The sequence below is a fragment of the Nyctereutes procyonoides genome, unplaced genomic scaffold (genome assembly GCF_905146905.1).
Source record: "Nyctereutes procyonoides isolate TBG_1078 unplaced genomic scaffold, NYPRO_anot_genome, whole genome shotgun sequence".
Taxonomy (NCBI): Eukaryota; Metazoa; Chordata; class Mammalia; order Carnivora; family Canidae; genus Nyctereutes; species Nyctereutes procyonoides.
In genome coordinates this window covers 26,993,141-27,016,168 of record NW_026575052.1, presented here as the reverse complement: position 1 = coordinate 27,016,168, position 23,028 = coordinate 26,993,141, and the positions used below count along the sequence as shown (strand labels likewise).

Below are 23,028 nucleotides of genomic sequence, written 5' to 3'. Positions count from 1 at the left end.
TCATTCCCCGTCCCCCCAACCCCTGGTGCGGCCCATTTCATACACTGTGGTGTCCCACTGGGATTTCAGATGGACATGCTCTGCCTCCTGCCCTTGGACTTCCTGTATTTGAAGTTTGGCGTGAATCCCCTACTGCGCTTGCCCCGCTGTTTGAAGGTAGGCTTCCCACCGGAGGCCTCGGCTCCCCCAGGCTCTGGGCTGGCCCTGCCATCTTGAGCTCTGCCCTGAGCAGCACTGGGTAGCAGGGAGGGTGGGGGGCGCTTCAGGGTGTTGGGGGGGGTTGGGAAGTTCCCTAAAAGTGTTAGCGCTTCTCACTTGTGCTGTGTGTTAGGTATTATTCCCAAAGTTTTACGAGTACTTACTCCTCCACCCTGTGAGATGAGTGTTTAGTACCAGCATTTTACCAGAGAGGTTCAGTAACTTGCCCTAGGTCACACAGGTCGGAAGGAATGGAGTCCGGATTTGAACCCAGGCAGCCTGCCTCCACTGTCTATGCTTGCATTAATTATGGAAACAACAGGGGGACTTCTGCTTTTATGATGGTGTGCATCTGAAAGATGGGGACACTGAGGCTTGGAAAGCTTGGGTCACTTGCTCAAGGTCACAGGAGCCAGGAAGTACCCAGGAGCGATTTGGATGTGCAGCCCAATACCTGTTTCTTCTTTTAATTTTTTAAAAGATTTTATTTATCTATTTGAAAGAGAGAGAGAGAGAGAGAGAGAGAGAGAGAGAGAGAGAGAGAGAGAGAGAACACAAGTGGGGAGGTGGGGAGAGAGAGAAGCAGGCTCCCAAATGGATTTTTCTGGCAGATCAATTAAATTCATCTCTCTCCTTACGCGATACTGTTGCCTCTTCTCCAAAACGCTAATGAGGGAATTCACAAAAAGAGGCAAACACAATACCCTGAATAACCTGGAGAAACAGGACAGAGGAAAATAGGAAGCAGGCAAGGACCCTGAAGAGAAGACAGCACATCGTGTTGGAATTGAGCGCAGATCCTACCGCTGGGCTCCCCGGCTGCCCAAGAGGCAGGGCGAGCCTGGAAGCAGCACGGGTCTTATCCGACTTGTGCCAGCCCCCTGGGGGCTACAGAGGTAGGATTCTTTAGAGCCAAAGAGCAGAGCAAGCCGAGGTTTACTCCCCACATAGTGGTGGGATCCATGTCTGGGTTCACGTGGTGGTGGTGGTGAGCGTGTATAACTCATGTGTCTGATGTTTAGCACGACCCCAGGAAAAATTCTGAGCCTAAGGGGAGAGAGATCCAAGCCCCCAGCCCCCAGCATCCCCCCCAAACTCTGGGGGGACTTTAGAATGACTGCCTGGAGGATGACCAGTACATGGCTCAGGGCATTTCCCTCACTGTTGTTCTCAAATGTCAAGCAATACATGTGCCAGGTGTTGCTGTTATGAGTATGCTCTGGGCTCAAATCCTGCCTCTGTCACTTAGCAGCTGTGTACTCTGGGCAGGTGACTCAACTTCACGAAGTGCCAATTTCCTCCCTGTAAAAGGAGCATGATACCACATAGCTCACGTGTAAATAAGGAGGCCATGTATAAAAAGCAGAGGTGTTCGTGAAGAAGAGCAGTCACTACTATAATTGTATTATTATAAACAAGCCTTTGAAGGATCTAGGTGAGGGGTGGTAGGGATGATGTTTCTTTGTAAAATGGTTTCCTTTATAAATAGACGTTGAAAACAGGGTCCTAAACCTGAGATGCATGTCCCCCTGAAGATGTCACGATGGGCTTCAGATGGTCTCGGAGCCCCCCTGACACAAATGCAAACTGTGAGAACAGGATGGGATGTAATTGCTGTGGGAAGGGGGGGGGTCACAGTTTCCAGCGGATTGGTAAATGGGGTTCCTGGCCACCACCCATGGGAGGGCTAAGGACCTCTGATTTGTGAGTGTCACTGCCCAGCCTCCGGTGGGGGGGCGCTGCAGAAAGAGGCCTCCGTTCTGGGGAACAGGCTGGAGAGGGGAGGGTAGCACACCCCCCATGGACGGCGGGCTGTCCTCATGCTTTGCTCTTCTTCCCAGTACATGGCCTTCTTCGAATTTAACAGCCGCCTGGAATCCATCCTCAGCAAAGCCTATGTTTACAGGTGAGACACACACGCATACACACGTGCGTGTACACTGGCCGTTTGCCGCAACAACGGAGCAAGGCATTCTCTGCTCATATTTCTTCCCCTTTCAAGCTCCCCTGGCCCTGCAGGCCCCAGTGCTACCGGAAGCCAGGCCTCTTCCTGGCCCTTCTCTAAAGGGATGTTTGTTTTTTTAAAGAACCAAGAATGTCCCATTTCCCCCAATTGTGAGGAGAGCGCACAGAGGTTCCTATGCACGGCTCGCCACTGTTTCCAGGGAGCTGGGCCTCATTTTGATCTCAGCTCAGGGAACTGGGTGCCTCAACCTGGCTCGAACATAGGGAGGCTGTGTGTAAGGACGGTGGGCCAACTCTCGTCGGGGGCACTAGACCAGCCGGCCACACTCAGGGACAAAGCTCCTCCACGTTGCTCTCGAGTGGTGCTTCTCTGCACGCATCTGTCCCTTCTCTGGCCCTCTCCAAGGATACACCCCCTCTGTCCTTCCTGCCCCCAGAACCATCTGCACATGGAACTCAGGGCCATTCCAGCTCCTGGCCTTGACGATTTGCCATTCACAGGCCACCATCCCTAACTGTCCAAGTCTCAAAACAGCATCCACTTGGCCCAGTCCGGCCACTGGCTGGTTTCCATCAGCCAGGTGTCCATCCTGCCAGGCCGAGGGACAGGGCCATGAAGCTCCAGCAGGGAGATGTCTGAGGCGGGTGTCAGGGGAGGTGAAGGTAGGCTTGTTTCCCACAGTCCCCCTGGGTGACAGATCATGGCCACCCTTCCCGTTGCTGTGGTCACACCTTTCCTTCTCCCGCAGGGTCATCAGGACCACGGCCTACTTGCTCTACAGTCTGCATGTCAACTCCTGTCTGTATTACTGGGCATCTGCCTATCAGGGCCTTGGCTCCACTCACTGGGTTTACGATGGTGTGGGAAACAGGTGAGCCAGTCACCCTCCTGGGGCTCTAATCCAGAGAGTCCTGGAAAGAGGTCCCATTGCTGCCATGAAAAAGTATGAGGACCATGTGTCTGTGTCCTCACTGAGCTCACGTTTCCTGAGCACCTGCCATGTGCTAGGCAGAGGGAGGCACAGAAAGAAACTAGACCTGCTAGAAAGATCCTTTCAGCCTCCTAAAGCCTAGTAGACTTGGCAAATTCACCTCACGTGTGTGCCTACTTCTCTACTCCATGGACACAGCCAAGTGGGAAGGAGGCCAAAGCGCACTTCTCAACATAGCTCCCTGGGCGTCGCTAGCCACGCGGGAGCTGGCAAACAAGGTGAAACCTGCTTGCCAGACCAGAGAGCTGCCATACGTTGTGGGACGTGTTCAAATAATGACGATGTCAATGGTACTTCTACTAACCCGAGCAGCGAGCCCTTACAGCAGAGAATGCTTATTCTGTACCAGCCCTGGTTTAAGTACTTAGCAAAGTAACTCATTGAATCCTTCTAGGAATCACATGAGATAGGTACATCATTCCCATCTTACAGATGAGAAATGACTTCCCAAGGTCGCACAGTTCGTTCATAAGTTCCAGAGCTGGGATTTGAACCTGGGCAGTGTGTCTGCAGTCTTAACCAGCGCACCATCTGCCTGGTGCCAGAGAAGCATGGGGAACGTGGCACAGGACAGTCAGTTCCAAAAAGCTGCATTTGATTTTGGCCTTGGTAGGTGGAGGGAAGGGGCAGAGAAGCCTTGGGGGAGTTGCAAAATGGTGGAGTCAGGGCTCTGGGAGCCCTCTTGTGTGGTGGCAGGGGCTACCCAATATCATGGCCACTAGCCACCAGGGGCCACCAATATTTAAAACGCAGCGTGACTAAGATGTGAAATACACACGGGTTCAGAAGATATGAAGAAACACGTCAATTGCCTTATTACTAATGCCCAAAACTTTGGTTATGCATTGAAATGATATTCATTTTGATATTTTGGGTCACTAAAAAATGTTATTGAAATTAATTTCACCTGTTTCATTTTACTTTGAGGAAATGTAGCAACTGGAAAAAGTTTTAAATTCGGTATGCGGGTCTCATCATATTTTAATGGGATAGTGTGGTTCTGAGCCATGGGGACCCCAGTATGGGGTTCTTCTTTGCTGTTCTTCATTTCATATATTTTTATTCTGATTATTAAAGAAAGATCAGGAACATTCTTTACTCTATTTCTTGCATTGTAAGATGTAGTCCATTCTGTGATGCATTTTTGAGTCAATACAGCTTTTTGCAAAAAAAGAAAAAAAATTACAACAAATGTACCCATAGATTTTAAGAGACATCCCAGTTTTAGAAATGTGAAAATGTGGAAAAATATGTCATCCACAGGGATATAGAATAACATAATATCATGCATATCTGCCCATCATTAATTTTTTTTAAACCACAATAGTAATATCCCTGCCGTGCAGAGAGGCCAGTGTTTATTTGACTATGCCCTCATCGTTGGGCTCTGGAGGTATGCCTCCAGTTCTTCTGTCTGACCCAGGATGCTGCAGTGAGCATCTTTGTCCTCTGACCTGAGTGTTTCCTCATAATAAATTCCTGAAGGGGGATGGCACGGCCAAGGATATGAACATTTCTAAGATTAAAAATATATATATTATTTTTGTAGTTAGTACACTATGTTTTTTTAGAGCAGTTCCAGGTTTAACAGAAGAGCCGATGGGGAAGTATAGGGAGTTCCCGTATGCGGCCACATTTGTAATGGTCAGATGGATGCGGAAAGCTACCCGGGCTACCCTCTCACCTCTTGCCTCAAAACCTTGGAAGCAGGAAGATGACAGGGCCCAGGGGGATCTCAGAAAGATGACTCTGCTGGTGATGGTTGAGGGGAGGATGGACCAACAAGATAGGCAGGAAGCCCAGGGACCTGATAGGAGAAGCAACAAAAGGCCCTGACAAAGGGTTGGTATCATCATGGGGAGGGAGGGCCATGTGAGAAGGTAAGCAGGAACACTTGGAGTCCAGATCGGGGGTGTGAGCCTGGAGAGCCTGGGCACAGACTTTAGGAGTCCAGGGAAGGGAAGAACAGAAGCTATTCATTAAAACTCGTTCTGTGACCTTGGTGGAGGCCCCTCCCTTCCTGAGACTCAGTTTCTCTTCTACAACTTGAAGATGGTGTTACATTCAGATTTCTTCTTTTTAAAAAAGACTTTATTTATTTATTCATGAGACACACAGAGAGAGAGAGAGGCAGAGACACAGGCAGAGGGAGAAGCAGACTCCATGCAGGGAGCCTGATACAGGACTTGATCCCAGGACCCAGGGATCACGACCTGAGCCAAAGGCAGGCGCTCCACCACTGAGCCACCCAGGCGTCCCTACATTGAGATTTCTTGTGGGGAATGATAAACTAATGTGTGCAGCATGTCCAGGTCATGCCTGGACAGTAGTCAGTGGCCATTTTCTAGCTACAGTCATTCTTACAGGGAAGCTGGTATACCAGGAGAGAGGTTCCTAACCCGGGATCCAGACACGTAGAGGGTGGCCCCACCACCACCCTCCTGGGAATTGGAGCTAAATTTTGAGGACATGCTGGCTTCCTGAAGGAGAAGGTTGCTAGCTTTCCTTAGATTCACAAAGGGGTTTGTGCTCCAACAAGCTAAAAACCTAGGTCCCAGGATTGAGCCTGGCACACCTATCATGGGCAGGTCTGGGATGGAATGGCAAGCAGAGAAGGGGAAGACAGGGGACAGCTATCAGGGACTTCCTCCTACAGGGACCTTAGAAGGGACACTCTGTCTTGGCAGCACTACTTTTCTCCAAACAAAATCCTACAGGGAACCCCCAATATGTGCAAAAAAGCACAAATAGTGAAGGATCCCTCCAAAAATCCAATATCATGGGTAAATTACTTTCAAAGTAGTGACCGTTTGTTGAGTGTCTGCTCTGGCCCAGGGGCTTGAGGAAGCTCACACCTATGGGGGTCTCCCATCCTGCTCTGCTTCTGCCTGGCCTGGAGCACGCAGGGGTCCCCACAGGCCCAGTAGCAGGGAAGATGCCAGGACTTCAAGCCCCTGAGATGGGCCACATCAGTAGAAGTTTCCTCCAACCAGAAAGCGTCTGGGGAGAGGCTTGGGGACCTTGCTCCCATGCCTTTCTGTTGGTGGCCTAGGGGCACTCCCTGAGCTCCCAGACAGGTGCTCCCTCATTCTCTGCTTAAGGCTGCTTTGCACGCCCTCTGGTGGCCGGGGGGCGGTATGACCGGGGCTTTACTGGGGAGACCCTTGCTGCGAGATGTCTAGTACCAGGGCGGAAGGAGGAGCAGGGTCGCCCAGAGTTACCCAGCACCCCACCCCAGGCCTCCTAGCTCGTAGTCAGAGGCGGAGACCCCTCCAGCCCCTCCAACATAACTCCTCAGTAACCTCTGCTCCGTTGCAGGGCTCCCTCCCAGGGCTCTTTGCACGATTTCGTGCTGTCCATTAGATGGTGAGCTGCTTGAGGACACAGGCGAGTCTGTTGTTCCCTACTGCGGGCGGGCATGTGGCCGGTGCCAGCGACAGAGAAAGCTCTGGTAGCAGACGTTTACTGAGAGCTCATCATGTCCCGGGAGCTCTTCTAGCGCCTCATTTTGTCCTCACGATCCCCCCTGTGAAGGATGTTCTATTGCCATGTCCATTTTAGGAGAAAGAAGCCAAGGCTTGCTGAGATTAATAATTTGTCCATGTTATGCAGCTAGGAAGTGGTGGAGCTGGGTTTGAGCCCAGGCAGTCCCACCCAGAGCCCATGTTCTGACCACAGCTCTGCAAAAATAGCTGGTGAACAGAGCCCCAGGGGGGAACCCGATTGGGGTCATCATCAGACTGGGTGATCTTTGCCAGCCAGATGATGGTCTTGGTTCTGGTGCTGAGCAGGGACCTCAGAAGTGTGGGTGTATCAGGACGCTGGAGGTGGGGCAGGCTCTGGACACTTCCTGCACGCCCAGGGAGGAAGGCAGGACAGCTGGGCTTGCCCTGTCCTTGAGCCTTGCTCACCTCACCCACTGGAAGGGCACAGCCTGAAGGTGTGAACAGATGTATGAAGGACTCTTACTTCTCTGTGATAATGAGATAAACTTGGGGCATCTCCTATGCCTTCTACCACCCAGTAGGACACTATCACCCAGACCTCCCTTCCTAGGTTCATGCACTTGTGTAGAGGTGTTACTAACAGTGGGTGAAGCTCCGAGAAGCAGATGACAGCCTGAATTCTAATCCCAGCTCTGTACCTGGCCAGCTGGTGACCATGACTGTTTCCTTTGCCTTCTGGGACCTCAGTTTCCCTATCTGGAAAAGGAGTGGGAAAAGCAGAGTGTCAGAAAAGGTAGTCCTGATATGTCTTTCAAGTGCAAAGTCGCTCTTGCTTTCCATGAACCAATGTGGCGGGATGGCAAAGGGAAGTTTGTGGAAATTGAAAGAATATAGAGGGAGCCCAGACGTCAGGAGTCAGAAGACCCTGGTCTATCCTCCTGCCAAGTCTTTCTAGCAATCTCCTGGAGCCTCAGTTTCCAAATCTGTATATGGAGGTGACAACATGCCTCTGCATCTATGAGCACGCTCGGCAAACCGCAGGGCTCTGTGGGTGTGAAGCTGTTTTCCTTGTACTTAGAAATAAAGCGTTTGCATCTTGCACAGCTGTCAGAGCCAGGCCACCCAGGCTCAGCAGGGTGGGGCCTTTGCTGACCGAGGTCCCCTTCCTCTTCTCTCTCTAGTTACATTCGCTGTTACTACTGGGCTGTGAAGACCCTCATCACCATTGGTGGGCTGCCTGACCCCAGAACGCTCTTTGAAATTGTCTTCCAGGGGCTGAACTATTTCACGGGTGTCTTTGCTTTCTCTGTGATGATCGGACAGGTAGCTGGGTCACCAGTCTGGCTTGCCACCCACCCGTCTGCCAGGGCCCCTCCCACTACTGCCAGAAATGTCACCATCTGTGGTCATTCCTTTTGGACTAAGTCTGGGAAAGAGCATGAGTCCTAGACTCAGGAACCTGGAGTTCTGGGACCTGCTGGGTGAAAGGGGTGGGGGTGGGGGTCTAGGTCCCAATCTTCTCTACCGTTGCTTCCATTGGAAAGGTTGGTCCCTTTGGGTTATCTTTGCGGAGCGGGGCTGAATGGCTGTCTGCAAAGCCTGGGGATTTGGACTGCTCCCTTGGAGAGAAACCCCTGGGGGTGTCTAATGTGCAGGGGGAGGGCTCCATCTCATATTCTATTCAGTGCAGGAAGCCAGAGTCAGGCGGCCTCAGAATTGGGTCCTGCCCCAAGCAGTAGTACATCAGGTTCACATTTCTTCCCTGAGGTCAAAGTGGCTTTAGGCATCAAGGGGCCAGGTGGGACCAGAAGCAGCCCAGCCCAGTGAGGCCTTTCCTCCTGGTGGGGCTCCAGGGCCTGAGGCTGCTCGGGCGGTCAGCAGCCTCGCTCCTGCCTACCCCTGTCGGCAGCCTCCCTCCCTCCTGATCCCCCTTCCTCGAGCACCCCTCGTCTGTGTAGAGTAAACGTGCTCATGATGCACAGCCCCAAAGCCCCACTCTGACCCTTGACTCTTCCACTTTTCCCCTAGATGAGAGACGTGGTGGGGGCCGCCACCGCAGGGCAGACCTACTACCGCAGCTGCATGGACAGCACAGTGAAATACATGAATTTCTACAAGATCCCCAGGTCCGTGCAGAACCGTGTCAAGACCTGGTACGAGTACACCTGGCAGTCCCAAGGCATGCTGGGTAAGATGGGTGCTCTGGGTGCCACCAGCTATCCCCTGGCCACCTCCTCCTGGGCCCCTGCCTTCCTGGCCCCTGCCTCTGCCCTGTGTCCCTGAGGTCCTGAGCACTGGGGCCTCTTGGCTGTGGCCCCAACATTTTCAAGTGAGGGGGGCCTAAGGGAGGCCCATGAGGTACCCCCAACTGGGCTGTCAGGAGACCCCTGAAGACTTGAGGTGCCCTGCCCCCCATCACCTCTGAGATGTGTCCCCATCAGAGATGGAAGTACAGTAGGAATCGGGGCAGGAGGAAGGCCCCTCTCTTACTCTTCCATATACATACACACATACACATAGTTTTTGGTAGGTTTTTTGATGTTATGCTTTGCTTCTGAGATTCTTTGGCCACAACAATGCCTTTAATTCACCACCATTTCTGCTTTCTTGCCAATGATAGGGTGGGCTCAGTGACCCTTGTGAAGTGGGGGAAACTTACCTGTACGTTGTTTTCTTTCTTTTTTTTTTCTTTTAAGATTTTATGTATTTATTCATGAGAGACACTTAGAGAGGCAGAGACACAGGCAGAGGGAGAAGCAGGCTCCATGCAGGGAGCCCCACATGGGACCCGATCCCGGAACCCCAGGATCACACCAATCCACCACTGAGCCACCCGGGTGCCCCTGTACATTGTTTTTAAATGTAGTGAAGTTTTCGTTAATTCTAATGAAATTCTTAATTAAATTTGAATGTGCTACTTATACGTTAATTAAGTCACACATTTTCTCCCCAGTCTTTTTTTTAAATCTTGGGGCGCTAGTAATTTTGTTTTCAGAGCTTAGACATCATTTTGAATGCCCCTGATAAGCCAGTGGGCCACTGGCACTGTGCCTTAGAACCCCCTCAACTGTCTCAGCTGATTCAAGGGCCCCGCTGCTTCCACGCGCTTCCCTCTCTGAAGAAGCCACACTTCAGCTCCAAATCTCCTGAGCCGAGGGGCTGTCAAATCTGTGGACAGTGAGTGGTCGAGCCTTCGCTGCTATCCGCTGCTATTGCACTCAGTCTGTAAAGACATGTTGCCGTCCATTGCCTCATTCTGTCCAAGTGACAGCCCTGTGACATCTGAACCATTGCCCTCTTCCACACGAAGGAGCCACAGGAGAGGGCCAGGGTCGTGCAGATCCACACTTGAGCCCATAAATAATGGTGGTGCAGCGGGGGGGCGTCGGGATTGAGGTCAGGCAGTGCATTTCCTATCCCTGGTCTCGACATTCATTCTGTGCCAGGCGCTCTGCTGGGAGGGGCGGACCCCATCACTGGCAAAACGCTCTCGGCCCCTGCTCTCCTGGGACGGGCCCTGGACCCCACAACCGGGGTGGGGGCGGATGCCATTTCCCCTGGGTTGCGTGGCTGTGGGCAAGTCACCGCCCTCCTGAGCCTCCCTTTCTGCAAAGTGGAGATTATAGTAGTGGAGACCTCTCGGGTTGTTGGGAAGATTTACTAAAACCACCTTTGTAAAGCTCTCTGTAAAAAAGTGTTCCATATACTTCAGTTCTCGGGCTGGTGGGAAGAAACCATTGCAATGAGGGGTGTGATCAGTGCTACAGCACAGAGACTGCTAAACAGAATGTCTGGGCATGGGGATCTCCAGGGAAGGCTTCTTGGAGGAGATGACGTTAGTCCTGGGGTCTGAAGAATGAGTAGAAGTTAACCAGGGAAGGACATGAGGGTGTTCCCTGCACAGGGAATAGCATCTGAACAACCCAGAGAGGGGACTCTCCCTGTATAGCGTGGTCTGGGGGGGGTGCAGAGGAATGGTGTGGCCAGGGCCCCGTGGGAGGGTGGGGCAGAGGCCTGGATGTGCCTCTGACACTTGCCAGGGTCTCCTTTCCAGACGAGTCAGAACTGATGGTGCAGCTTCCAGACAAGATGCGGCTGGACCTTGCCATCGACGTGAACTATAACATTGTCAGCAAAGTGGCTCTCTTCCAGGTATGGCCCCCCCCCCAGAACCCCCATCCCCGGGCTTCTGGGAAGGCCCCGAGGCCACATAGTCCCCTAAACAGGCATTCTTTTACCCTCTTCTTGGGGACAGGGCTGTGACCGGCAGTTGATCTTTGACATGCTGAAGAGGCTTCGTTCTGTCGTCTATCTGCCCAACGATTATGTGTGCAAGAAGGTGAGTGGCCCGAGGCAGCTGCAAGACAGTCTGGGATTTACGGTGCACCTGCCTGCTGGGAGCTGGGCTGAAGGGGGTGCCTTTGGAGGCCTGGGAGTGTTGGCAAGCCCAGGGAGAGCGGCATCCCTGGGGAGGGAGAGCTGACCCCAGGGCTCCCGGGTTGTTTGGCATGTGGAGGCTTTGTCTGGCTCCAGGCATTGAACCCAGGTGTGCCTCAGGCTCTGCTCAGGACACAGGACCAGGACTGGGATGAGGAACCCCGCTTTCCAGAAAAGGAAAGTAAGGGGCCGAGCAGGAGGTAGGGCCTTGACTCTATAGATGGAGCTGCTTCCAGGGTCTTGGTCTTCCTATCAGGAAAATGGGGCTGGGGTAGGTTGGAGGTTGCAAACTGGTGGCCTTCATATAGGAATCAGCCCATACATTGTTTTGTGGTTTGGGGTGTGGGGTTTTTTACCCTAATTTTAAAAAATTATTTATTTATTTATTTATTTATTTATTTATTTATTTATTTATTTGACGCAGAGAGAGAGAGCCAAAGTAGGCAGAGAGACAGGCAGAGGGAGAGGGAGAAGCAGGCTGGATGCAGGACTGGATCCCAGGCTCCCCTTTCTTCCTAATCTTAAAAAAAAAAAAAGTTGGATCAGTTCCCAACCTTTAAAAAATTTGAAGGTCTTACATAAAAATCCAGACTTCTGGCTGAAAACTGAGCTCCACTGTCCCAAATAGCAAGAGTCTACTGGAGTGAAGAAGGGGTTGCTCCTGAAGGCGGGACATCACCCTCCCTCCTGATTCCACAGGCCCCAGCCCTCCCCACTGCCCTCTACCAGGCTCCCTTCATTCCTTAAACTGCCCATCATATCCTAGAACACATTTGGATTTGAACCTGGGGCTACACAGTGTTGAGGCCCTTTCTGTTCCCATTCCCTGGGATACACGGTGAGACCAAGGTCACCTCTGAGTGGGTGGTTAGGGTGGAAAGGCAAGAACTCAGATTTCAGCTCCCCTGTTACAGAGCTGTTCAGGCTGGGTGTGTGTACAGGGGTGAACATAACACCCAAGCAACCCCTCTGAGACGCAGGAAACCCCAGCCCAAGAAGGCCCCCATGCCAAAGTTGTATACTGTACAGTAGTGAAGTTTCCGGAAGCAGAGAGCCGTGGGGACTGAGGAGACAGTGCTAGAGATGGTTGAGAACTTAAAGCTGCAGCCCTAGAGGCCAAGAGGGGTTTGGGTGATTTGTCTGACACCAGGGCTACTTCCTAGCTGTGCACCTTGGGGCAGTGGCTTGCCCCTCTGAGTCTCTCGCTTCTCATGGGTAAAGTAGGGATGCTGCTGGTACTCCCTCCTGGGGTGGTTGTGAAAATTGAATAAGCTGGGCCTACAGAGTTTGGCACCGTGCTGGCAGAGTCGGTGCCACTGCCGCTGTTACTATCCTTGGGTAATGTAGAACTTGCTGGCAAAGGAGCAAGACTGAACCAGGTGGTTGGAGTTGGCAGGGGAGAGTTGAGGAGAGCACTTGATGAGCAAGTGGGAATGGCGCCCTCTGCTGTCCAGTTTTGCGCTGCGCTGATCTTGCTGAGATTGGCACCCCCCTCCCCCCACCTGTCGCCTCCCACCATTGATTGCCCACCCCAGGGCGGTTAGTGAGGTGAGGGTGAGCTCTTTAGACCCTTCAGCCCTGTGTCAAATTGGACGCAGAACAGGGACATGAGACTTTCTTCCTGTTAAGAAGCTCATGCACGTGTGAGACGCCCAGGAAACGTTTGTCGAATGAGTACAAAGTGTAATCAATTTATCTATTTTGCTCTCTCTCCTTTCAAACATCCTATGTGGCAGGGGACTGTGAGGGCATGAGGATTGGAAGGTGCATGGTAGACTGGGTGTTTCTGATTGCAGTCTGAAGCAAGCCATTCATTCATTCATTCACTCATTCGTGCATGTATGCATGCACGCTTTCATTCATTCGTTTGCTTTGATTTGGGATTCAGACCATTGCATTCGTTTGCTCCAGCTGCTCCAACCGAGTATCAGAGGCTGGGCGGCTTTAGCAACAGAAATGCATTGTCTCTCAGTTTTGGAGGCAAGAAGCCCAAGATCAAGGTGTTAGTTGGGTTGGTTCCTTCTCAGGGCTGCGAGGGAAGCGTCTGCTCCTCTCTCCTTGGGTTATAGATGGCTGTCCTCTCCCTGTGTCACTTTGTATCATCTTCTCAGTATAACTGTCTCTGTCTCCAAGTGTCCCCTTTAGAGGGACACCAGTTGTATTGGATTAGGGGCTCAAAAAACTCCAGTAGGACCTTGTCTTTATTTAATGGATGACGTCTGCAATGACCCTATTTCCAAAAAAAGGTCACGTTCTGAACAACGGGGGGTGAGGACTTCAACATATGAGGTTGGGAAGGACACCATTCCATCCACGGCAGCCATGAGCTCTGGACCCAGGCTGTCTGGGTTCAAATCCCCGCTCTCCCTTGGCCTAGCTTTGCGATCTCGGGCAAAGAGTTCCTGCCCCAGAGCTGTTGAGGATTGAGCAGACCTGGGACTTGGAGCAATGCCCCGCACAGGAAAATGTAGCACGAGCCCTGGACTTCATTACTGATGCTGTTATCATTCCTCTTTCAGTTAGCAAACACTTACCGAGCTCCTGAAGTGACATGTGCTAGGTATCAATTTATTGGGTGAACCACTGTTAATTTTCTCCATGCCTCCGGGCCCTCCACTCGCGTGTAGAATCAGGAATTTGCAGAATGCCATCACACATGCACCTTCTAGCTTACCTAGCTTACTTCCCTTTCCATCACATCACTAACTCCCCACGTAATCCTGTCAGTCAGGCAGGCCGGGGGTGGCCACTCTCCCCAATTCGCGGATGGGGAAACTGAGGCCCCGGAGGGGAAGTGACTGACCCTGCACCGCATACTGAGTCAGTGGTGGGGCTGGATGCCATCCTAGGGTCCTCTGCATTGCACCAGCGGCCTCCGGGCCCAGCCCCGCCGCCTCTGTGGTCACTTTTGGTAATGGCAGAGGGGCTCACCCCTTCTCTGTTTCAGGGGGAGATAGGCCGAGAGATGTACATTATAAAAGCAGGAGAGGTGCAGGTGTTGGGCGGCCCCGATGGGAAGGCTGTGCTGGTGACGCTGAAAGCCGGATCTGTGTTTGGAGAAATAAGGTCAGAGGGGAGCTGGGGTGAAATGGGCAGACCTGGGCCCAAACTGGGGTGGGGGGCTGTCCATGGGAGGGAAGACCTCGTCCTCAAGGGCCCTTTGGTGGAAGGAGGCCACTGTGGATGCTGACATATGCAGGGTCGGCCCTGGCTCTCGACCATGTGGGGCCTCCACTGCGCTCCGGGAAGGGGGTGGGAAGGGACATTTTAGTGGGATTCTAACCCCAGCCTGCTAGGTCTCACCTCCTTCCTTCTCTACCCCAGCTTACTGGCTGTTGGGGGCGGGAATCGGCGCACAGCCAATGTGGTCGCCCATGGGTTTACCAACCTCTTCATTCTGGATAAGAAGGACCTGAATGAAATTTTGGTGCATTATCCTGAGTCTCAGAAGTTACTCCGGAAGAAGGCCAGGTACATTTTTTTATTTAACAAAAAAAAAATCCATATATTACGTCATTGCGCATTTCTTAAGGACTAAAACTTTCTCTTACATGGCCGTAGTACCTTTATCAAAATCAGGAAATGTGCTGTTGAAACGATGCTATTATCTCATCCCCAGTCCATCTTCAAATTTGGCCGATTGTCCCAATTATACCTTGGGTAGCCTTTCTGGTCTTCTTTTCCATCTCTGGATCCAGTGTAGGACCACCTGTTTCATCACATAGCCTTGTGTCTTCACTCTCTTTGGATCTGGGATTGTCCCTCAGCCTTTTTCCATCTTGAGTGATTTGAGGAGGACAAGCCAGTTATTTTGTAGACTGTCCCTTCATTTAGCTGATTAACTTCAGGTTCTGCATGGGGGCAGGAATTCCTCAGAAAAGATGTTGTGGGGTGCCTGGCTGGCTCAGTTGGTAAGGCATGCCACCCTTGAATTCAGGGTTATGAGCTCAAGCCCGACATTGGGCATGGAGCCTACTTTTTAAGAAGCGATGTTGTGTTTTTTTTTTTTTTTGTTTTTTTTAAATTTCATTGGGACGCCTGGATGGCTCAGCGGTTTAGCACCGCCTTTAGCCAAGGGCATGATCCTGGAGACCTGGGAGTCCCACGTCGGGCTCCCTGCATGGAGCCTGCTTCTCCCTCTGCCTGTGTTGCTGCCTCTCTCTGTGTGTGTCTCTCATGAATAAATAAATAAAATCTTAAAAAAATATATTTTATTTATTTATAAGGGAAAGAGAGAAAGACCAAATACACACACACAAGGGGGAAGGGCCGAGGAAAAGGGAGAAGCAGACTCCCTGCTGAGCAGGGAGCCCAACGGGCTCCATCCCAGGACCCCGGGATCATGACCTAAGCCGAAGGCAAACGCTGAACCGACTGAGCCACCCAGGCGCCCTGCGATGTTGTATACTTAATGCAGCCTGTGGAGAGGCCCGGGATGCTGGCTTCTCCCAGTATTGATGATTTTCCTTTTGCTCATTTGGTTAAGGTTTCTACACTCTAAAGTTAACGTTTTCCTCTTTGTAATTAATAAGTAATCAGCAGGGCATCACTCTGAGGCTATCTAGACCTCCTCTCCTGTTTCCCATCAAGCAAGCCTTCACCTGCTACCCTCAGCATTCCCTGAAGGCTCGTTGCTAAATCAGTGGTGGCCACCATGGGTGCAGAATGGTGATTTTTTCTGATTCCATCCTGCCTTCTGCATTTATTAGTGAGCATGCTACTGTGAGGAAAATCTTTCCTCTTCTCTCCGATTTCAATTTATTTGTTTCTTCATTTGTCTATAAGTGTGGATTTGTTTTGTTCTGTAAATATCCTGTTACAATCATTATTCTGGTGCTCAAATTGTTGCAGATTTGGCCAGCAGGCATCTCTTCGGGCTGGCCTTTGTGACTTTGTTATGTCCTCTAAATATTTTAGCACTTCCTTGCTCACAAATACAATTAGACTCACTGGGCTCATCTTGTGACCTTCTGTCTGCCACATCCCTGGAAATGGCCATTTCTTCAAGGAGACTTGATTCCTTGCAGGTGGGAATGGGTTTTAGAAACCTCATGGCTACTAGGCTGCTACTAGGCTCCCAAGTGGACAGGGCTGGGAAGCACATCTGCATGTCCACCTGTGTATATAAATGCAGATATACATATATATACACACATATAAATATATATATACATATGTATATCAACATCTATATTCCATCTGTATCTATATCTGTGTCTATCTAGCAATTTCAGTCCAACACCACAGAGTTCTTTCTAATCTCCTCCTTTCCTATACTTTGTAAATTCCTTCTTCAACACTGAGAAATTTGGCACTCACTCATTTGTTTAGTCTCTTTTTTTAAAGATTTTTATGTATTTATTCATAGAGACACAGAGAGGCAGAGACACAGGCAGAGGGAGAAGCAGGCTCCATGCAGGGAGCCTGACGTGGGACTCGATCCCGGTCTCCAGGATCACGCCCTGGGCCGCAGGCGGCGTTAAACCGCTGCGCCACTGGGGCTGCCCTCATTTGTTTAGTCTTAGGATACAGACAAAGCAGTTGCAGAATTGCTATCCCAAGGTACTGGGGCAGTAAGGGTTGGGGTATGGAAAGCCTTCTCAGCAAAATTCAGTATTTGGTGCGTTCTTTTTGTCTTCAGCTAAGTACCCGTGAGGTAAGCGTTGTGTTCAGACTTATCTCGATTTGTTTTCTTTTTCCTCCCTTTAATGTGGTGGTTTTGCTCATTTGAAACATACCCAGACTTGTGTGTTTTGGTTTGCACTCCATATTTTATGATTCTTCCCACTTCAATCCTTGTTGACTTTTTGTTGTCTTGAATATGTCAAGCATTAACATGGTACCAAAAGTCATAATGCAACAAGGCCTAGAGAGGTGTCTGGGCTCCCCCCACCTGCTGCCCCTGGCCGTCCACGAGCCCAGTCTCATTTGTTTCTGCTGCTTCCTTAATGTGTTTCCTTTTGCAAAAGTAGGTAGAACGGTGAACATTTTATTTTTCCCATCTTACACAAAACGTAGCATACTGTAGATTTTCTTTTGCACTTTGCTTTTTTTGTTTCACATGACAACCAACCCAGAAGATGTTCTTTCTCAGTCCATAGACAGCTCCCTCATTCCTCTGACAGTTGCAGAGCATTCATGGGAAGGGGCAGTAAGGCCATTGCCAGTATTTTGCCATTATACGCAGCTCCGTGAGGAATAACCTTGTGCATCTGCATTTTGTACTGTTGAAGAGTGGGTAACTTTTTAGAGAAGCAGGTCTTTGTTTTCAGACCCTTAAGATCAGATTTCCAGTCAAGTGAAAGAGGTAACACAGTGTGGTAGAAAATCCACAACAGGCTCAGGAAGCTGATGGAGCTCACAACCTATCGGTAGTATGAGGTACTGGCTGTGTGGCCTTGGAAAAGTCACAGAAAAGTTAACTTCTCTGGTCTCCATTTTCTGCAATTATGTAAAATAAGGGTATTAACCCCCTATTTTGTTGTTGGGAAGCTTAAATAAAATAAGTGTGTGTGAATATCTCCAGCAGGGTACACGGCAGGTGGGAGAACTCAATGAATATTCATAATGATAATTGCTCCTTTTTTACCCATCAAGTACTCTCTGTAATTTTGCCATTGGATAAAGCCTTTTAAATCTATATATCCTGTTTTTCTCTCCATTGCCTTTTACCAAATATTCCCATTTTCTACCTCATTCTATGAAATGACACCATAAATAAACTGTACAGAGAATAGTCACCATAAAGGGAACTCAGAGTGCACAATCATTGATTGAGTACATAGTTCTAGGCCCTAGGGACACAGCAGGGACCAAATAAAGCTTGCCTCCTAATGAGGGAGCCCGACCATGGAGAAATGAAGGATTCTGTGATGTGTCAGCTGGGGACAGGGCTGTGAGGAAACAAAGCCACATTGAGGAGACAGAGGTGATGGAGGGAGTTATCTGAGATAAGTTGGGCAGGGAAAGCCATTCTGAGGAAGTGGAATTTTAGCTGAAATCCGCACAGACTGAAAGAGTGATGGGACTGCTTGCATGGAAGAGCATCCTAGTCAGAGGCAACAGCACATGGAAAGGCTCTGCAGAGGAGAGTGTGTGTGTGTGCAGACCAGCCAGAAAGTAAGTGTAGCTTGACATGGGATGGGAGAGGTCCAGGGGATGAGATCGGGTGGGGCCTTGGAGGTGAAGTCTTACAGCAGTGGCTTTGGGTTTTACTCTGAGGGAGAGGGCAGCTATGTACCGTTTTACACAGACAAGCAAATTGATGTGACTTAGGGGTTTGTTCTTGTTGTTTTAAAACAAGATTTTATTTATTTATTCATGAGAGAGGCAGAGACACAGGCAGAGGGAGAAGCAGGCTCCCTGTGGGGAGCCCCATGCAGGACTCAATCCCAGGACCATGGGATCACAACCTGAGCCAAAGGCAGAGGCTCAACCACTGAGCCACCAGGTGCTCCAGGACTTAGTTTTAACAGGACCCTTTTGGCAACGCCAAGAGGGGGTGATGCTGTATTGGTGAAGCATAATACCCACAGGATGCTGGCATCCTCTGAGGAAGGAAGCTGCCCTGTAACTCATTTTACCTGTTTGCTCTTAAGGAAGTCACTGGGCCCTTCCAAAGGCTGGTCTGTCTGAAATTCTCTCACAACATCTGCCTGCTTCCCCCTACTCACCTGAGAAACAGGGAAGTACAGTCTGTGCTCATTATTCACGTAGCTGTGATTCTGTGTCTGTAACTAACCTACTCACTAAAATGTATTTGTAACCCAAAAATCAGTACTCGTGGGCATTCCTAGTAATTTGTGGACATGCACGGAGCGGTAAAAAATTTGAGTTGGGCCCTAAACTCATGTCCCTAGCAAGAGTTAAACAAGGTGACACTCTGCTTTATTGTTTCAGCTCAGAAGCATCTGAACACTTGTAAACAAATGTCTTTTCATGGTCTATTTAGCACCACATTTTTCACATTTTTGTGATTGTTGTTGGTGATTTTGTGGGTCCTCATTTCAGTGTCAGTGAATCAACTGGATGTTTTTAAACAGAAATATACAAAGTATTGATCAATTGATGAAATGTAATGAGAGGCTCACAGCAACCTAACCCTGTATTTACCCCCCAGAAACAATGGTTCAGTGTTTGAGATTTCAGTGTTTGCGGGGACTCTACAGAATGACACCACCGCGAATAATGAGAATCAATTGTGTCTGAGATCTGGCTCCAGTTCCCCCTGCCCTCCCTTCCTCCCCCTGCCAGAGGAGCAAGGCTCAGGAAAGCCATGCGTGTAGCCCAGCTACCCCACTCCTTTGGCTGGGTTAGGTGAAGCTCCTGACCCATGTGTCAAGCCTGAGCCCTTTGCTGGAAAAGGCTGAGGTCCCGGCCTATGGCAGCTGCAGGAGAGAGGAGGAGCCACGGGGCCTTGCAGCAGAGAGGCCTTGGGACCAGAGCTGTAGGATGATTCATTAGAGAGCCTGGTTCCCTGGACAGGCAAGCGTCAGGACAGAGGCAGGGGATCATGCATGAGCTCTGACCATCAAAGGAAAGACACAATCTGGGAACCACAGGGCCTGGGACATCTGAGCTGGTGAGAGTCATGTGAGTCATGTGTGGGATTCTGGTTCTAAGCTACCTGCTTTACAGATGGGGGACCTGGGGCCCCAAAGAAGTGAAGTGCTCAGCTGTCTGGCTTGGCCACTCTAGGAAATGGGGCTAAAAGGTTTCACGCATGCCACTTTCTCCAGGGATGAATGCGTGATCCTGCTTATAGGAAAACGCATCATCTGAAAACGAGGCTCAATTTCCTTACTCTGGAAATGTCCCAGAGGCCAGTGCAATGTTTCTTTTTTTTTTTTTTTTTTTATTTTTTATTTTTTTTTTTTTAATTTTTATTTATTTATGATAGTCACAGAGAGAGAGAGAGAGAGAGAGAGAGAGAGAGAGAGAGGCAGAGACACAGGCAGAGGGAGAAGCAGGCTCCATGCACCGGGAGCCCGATGTGGGATTCGATCCCGGGTCTCCAGGATCTCGCCCTGGGCCAAAGGCAGGCGCCAAACCGCTGCGCCACCCGGGGATCCCCAGTGCAATGTTTCAAAAGAGAGACTGCCATTAGCAGTTAACAAAAGTCCCACAAATAGTTCTTTTGTGTCATTTTTGTACCAATCTTTGTACCACAGACTGTCATGCTGTGAATGATGGCTGAATAACACAGGTGATAGTGCCAGGCATGAAGAGGTCTCTGATTAATTATCATGTTTGTATTCTCCTAGGGAAGCCCCAGCCAGAAAATGCAAGTCTTGGGCAATTAATATCAATATGCACAATTTAAATCCATTGCTTCTGATTAGATAAGCAGCCAGTAATGGCCTCATTTTTAAACAAACAAGTTTTGCTGGAGCCCTGGTGAATGAATTTGCCAATTAGGAGTCGAGGCCCACTAGATTGCAGATGAAATTCATTTGTTCTTGAGCCAAACCACTCATCACATATCTGTAGCATGAAAAAAAAATTCCCTATCAAAGGCTGGGGCTCTGTTCGATGGAAGATCCTATCCCCACTTAGAGAGCACGGGAGCGCACTGCATTTAGATCTGGGATTTAATTCTGGCCACTTCGTAGCTGTGTAACCTTGGGAAAATTATTTACCCCTTCTGGTCTTCCATGTCTTTATTTGAAATGAGATGGAAAAAAATAGGGACCTACCTGGGAGGATTCTGTGCGATTTACAGGACAATGTATGTACCAGTTATCTGTTGTATAATAATCTTACCACCCATTCAGTAGCTTTTTTTTTTTTAATTTATTTTTTTATTTTTTTATTTTTTATTTTTTTCATTCAGTAGCTTAAAACCACACATATGTATTACCTCACAGCTTCTATGGGCCGGAAGTCTGGGACAGCTTAGGTGGGTACTGGCCAGAGCTGAGTCTCATCTCATGTCTCCCCTGGGGAAGAGTCTGCTTCCAAGGTCACATGGAGGTCAGCCAAATTCAGTTCCCTGCGGTTGGAGGACTGGGGGCCTCCGTTCCCAGCTAATTGCTGGCCGGTGGCTTCCCTTGGTTCTCGCCACATGGGCCTCCCCTCAACATGGCCACTGGCTGCATCAAAGCCAGGAAGGGAGAGTCCTTGCTAGACAGAGATCACAATCCCATGTGACATGTTCGCAAAGGGGATATCTGATCACCTTGCTGTATTCTACTGGTCAAAAGCAAGTCACATGGAGAAAGAGACACCAGGAGGGAGGTCCCCAGGAGCCATCAGGGTGCCTCTAAAGGACCGAGCATAGGGCCTGACACATGTAGACACTCATTACATGTTGACGGAGGTGATGGTGAGGATGGTGACACATGCAAAAGGAAGAGAAGCAAAAAGCGTTGTATCTTTTTTCACCTGGGCATCCTGTTTCTGAGTCCATATATTATAGTATCATTCGGTATTTCCTGTGTGACTTCACTAAAGTGACTCAACCTCTCTGAGCCTCCAATTTCCTCCTCTGTAAGGTCCAGACAGTAAGACTCATGTCATTCTAGTTGTTCCGATCATTCACTGAGATGCTGTGCATAAAGCGTTAAGTATGCTGTGTTTGCTCATAGACCATTAGCCAAGACGACCACCACCGTGCAACTCTATCATAGTCCTCCGCCGAGGAGCTTTTCTTCTCTCCCGGAGTATGTTTGTAATGTTAGTGGGCGCTGCTTTCTTTCAGGCGCATGCTGAGAAATAACAACAAGCCCAAGGAGCCGAAGAGCGTGCTCATCCTTCCTCCCCGGGCAGGCACCCCAAGCTCTTCAATGCTGCCCTGGCCGTAGCAGGAAAGATGGGCGCCAAGGGAGCCAAAGCCGGTAAACTTGCCCACCTGAGGGCTCGGCTCAAAGAACTGGCTGCACTGGAGGCAGCTGCGAGGCAGCAACAGTTGCTGGAACAGGTAAGATGGTGGGGAATTAGCCACACCCCCATTTCAACATTGTGCCGGATTGTGGACCATGCCTTGCACTGTAGGGAATGTCTCCCCTTCCTTTATACCAGGACTCCTTTGGTTGCAAGTAACAGAAATGCAGGTCATGGTGCAAGCTCACATTAGCTTAAGAGACCAGGGGATGGATGGGGTCAAGTAGCTTAAAAGTTCAGACAAGGCTGGATCCAGAAGTTCAAATAATGCCAATGGGATGAGCTTTGCCATCTTGTCATTTCTGCTTCCCTCAATGATGGCTTCAGATCACAAGAGCACTAGGATTACATCCTCCTGGTTTAGCAGCAACTCCCATAGAAAGTTCCTCTTGCCCAGTGATTCCAGCAAAAGTTCCAGAGCTCATTGTCATTGGACAGATTTGGGTCACATGTCAATTCCTGAGCCATTCACTGTGCTGTCCTGGGAGAGGCCAGGATCCTGTGCCATCCCTGGGCCGAGGGGAGCAATCCCTCCAAGGGAGTCCTGGTGCTGTTGCAAAGGTAGGAGCACTGGGTGTGAGCGGGGAGTGTCCCTCCCCAGATGGCAGTGATGGTCTCATATTTAATATTTGCATCTATGACAATTTCAGAGATTTAAAGAGAAAAAACCCTGCTGACAGGCACAGTGCTGACTGCCCCCCCCCCCTTGGAAATCTGAAGGGAATTTTAAAATTAGTTCTGGGACTCTTTTCTGTGACTAATGCCAAAAATGCCAATTAGAATGATTGCACTAATTATGACTATTCACGATTGTCCTTTAGGGAGGCTGCTGGGAAGGGGGGCAGTGGGTAGGCAGGAGCTCAGTGGCCAGGAGGGTGCTGCAGTCTACAAAACAGAATTCAAAGGAACCTAGGTTGGAACAAGCCAGGCTGGTGTTGGAGTCCAGGGAACCTGTCTGGAGATCATTTGACATCTGGAGTCTGGGAGGTGCCATCAAAGCCACCCAGGGTTCCAAAATATCTGTTCAAGATACAGCCACCTGTGGCCCCAGACTGAGGACAGACATGACTGCCTGGCTTACCCAGAGCCAGGGTCAAGGTCGAGCCAGG

The 23,028-nt window shown here is 50.0% G+C and overlaps 1 protein-coding gene across 1 annotated transcript in view; it reads left to right on the top strand.

Moving 5' to 3' along the window:
* The window catches only part of CNGB1 (cyclic nucleotide gated channel subunit beta 1), a 64,900-nt gene that overhangs the window by 37,381 nt on the left and 4,491 nt on the right, over window positions 1-23,028 (top strand). The window contains 11 exon segments of the mRNA XM_055332134.1: window positions 70-156; window positions 2,040-2,104; window positions 2,913-3,035; window positions 7,783-7,924; window positions 8,630-8,789; window positions 10,656-10,753; window positions 10,857-10,940; window positions 13,986-14,104; window positions 14,363-14,509; window positions 21,738-21,805; window positions 21,808-21,956. Of these exon segments, the coding sequence (XP_055188109.1) occupies window positions 70-156; window positions 2,040-2,104; window positions 2,913-3,035; window positions 7,783-7,924; window positions 8,630-8,789; window positions 10,656-10,753; window positions 10,857-10,940; window positions 13,986-14,104; window positions 14,363-14,509; window positions 21,738-21,805; window positions 21,808-21,956 (1,242 nt within the window).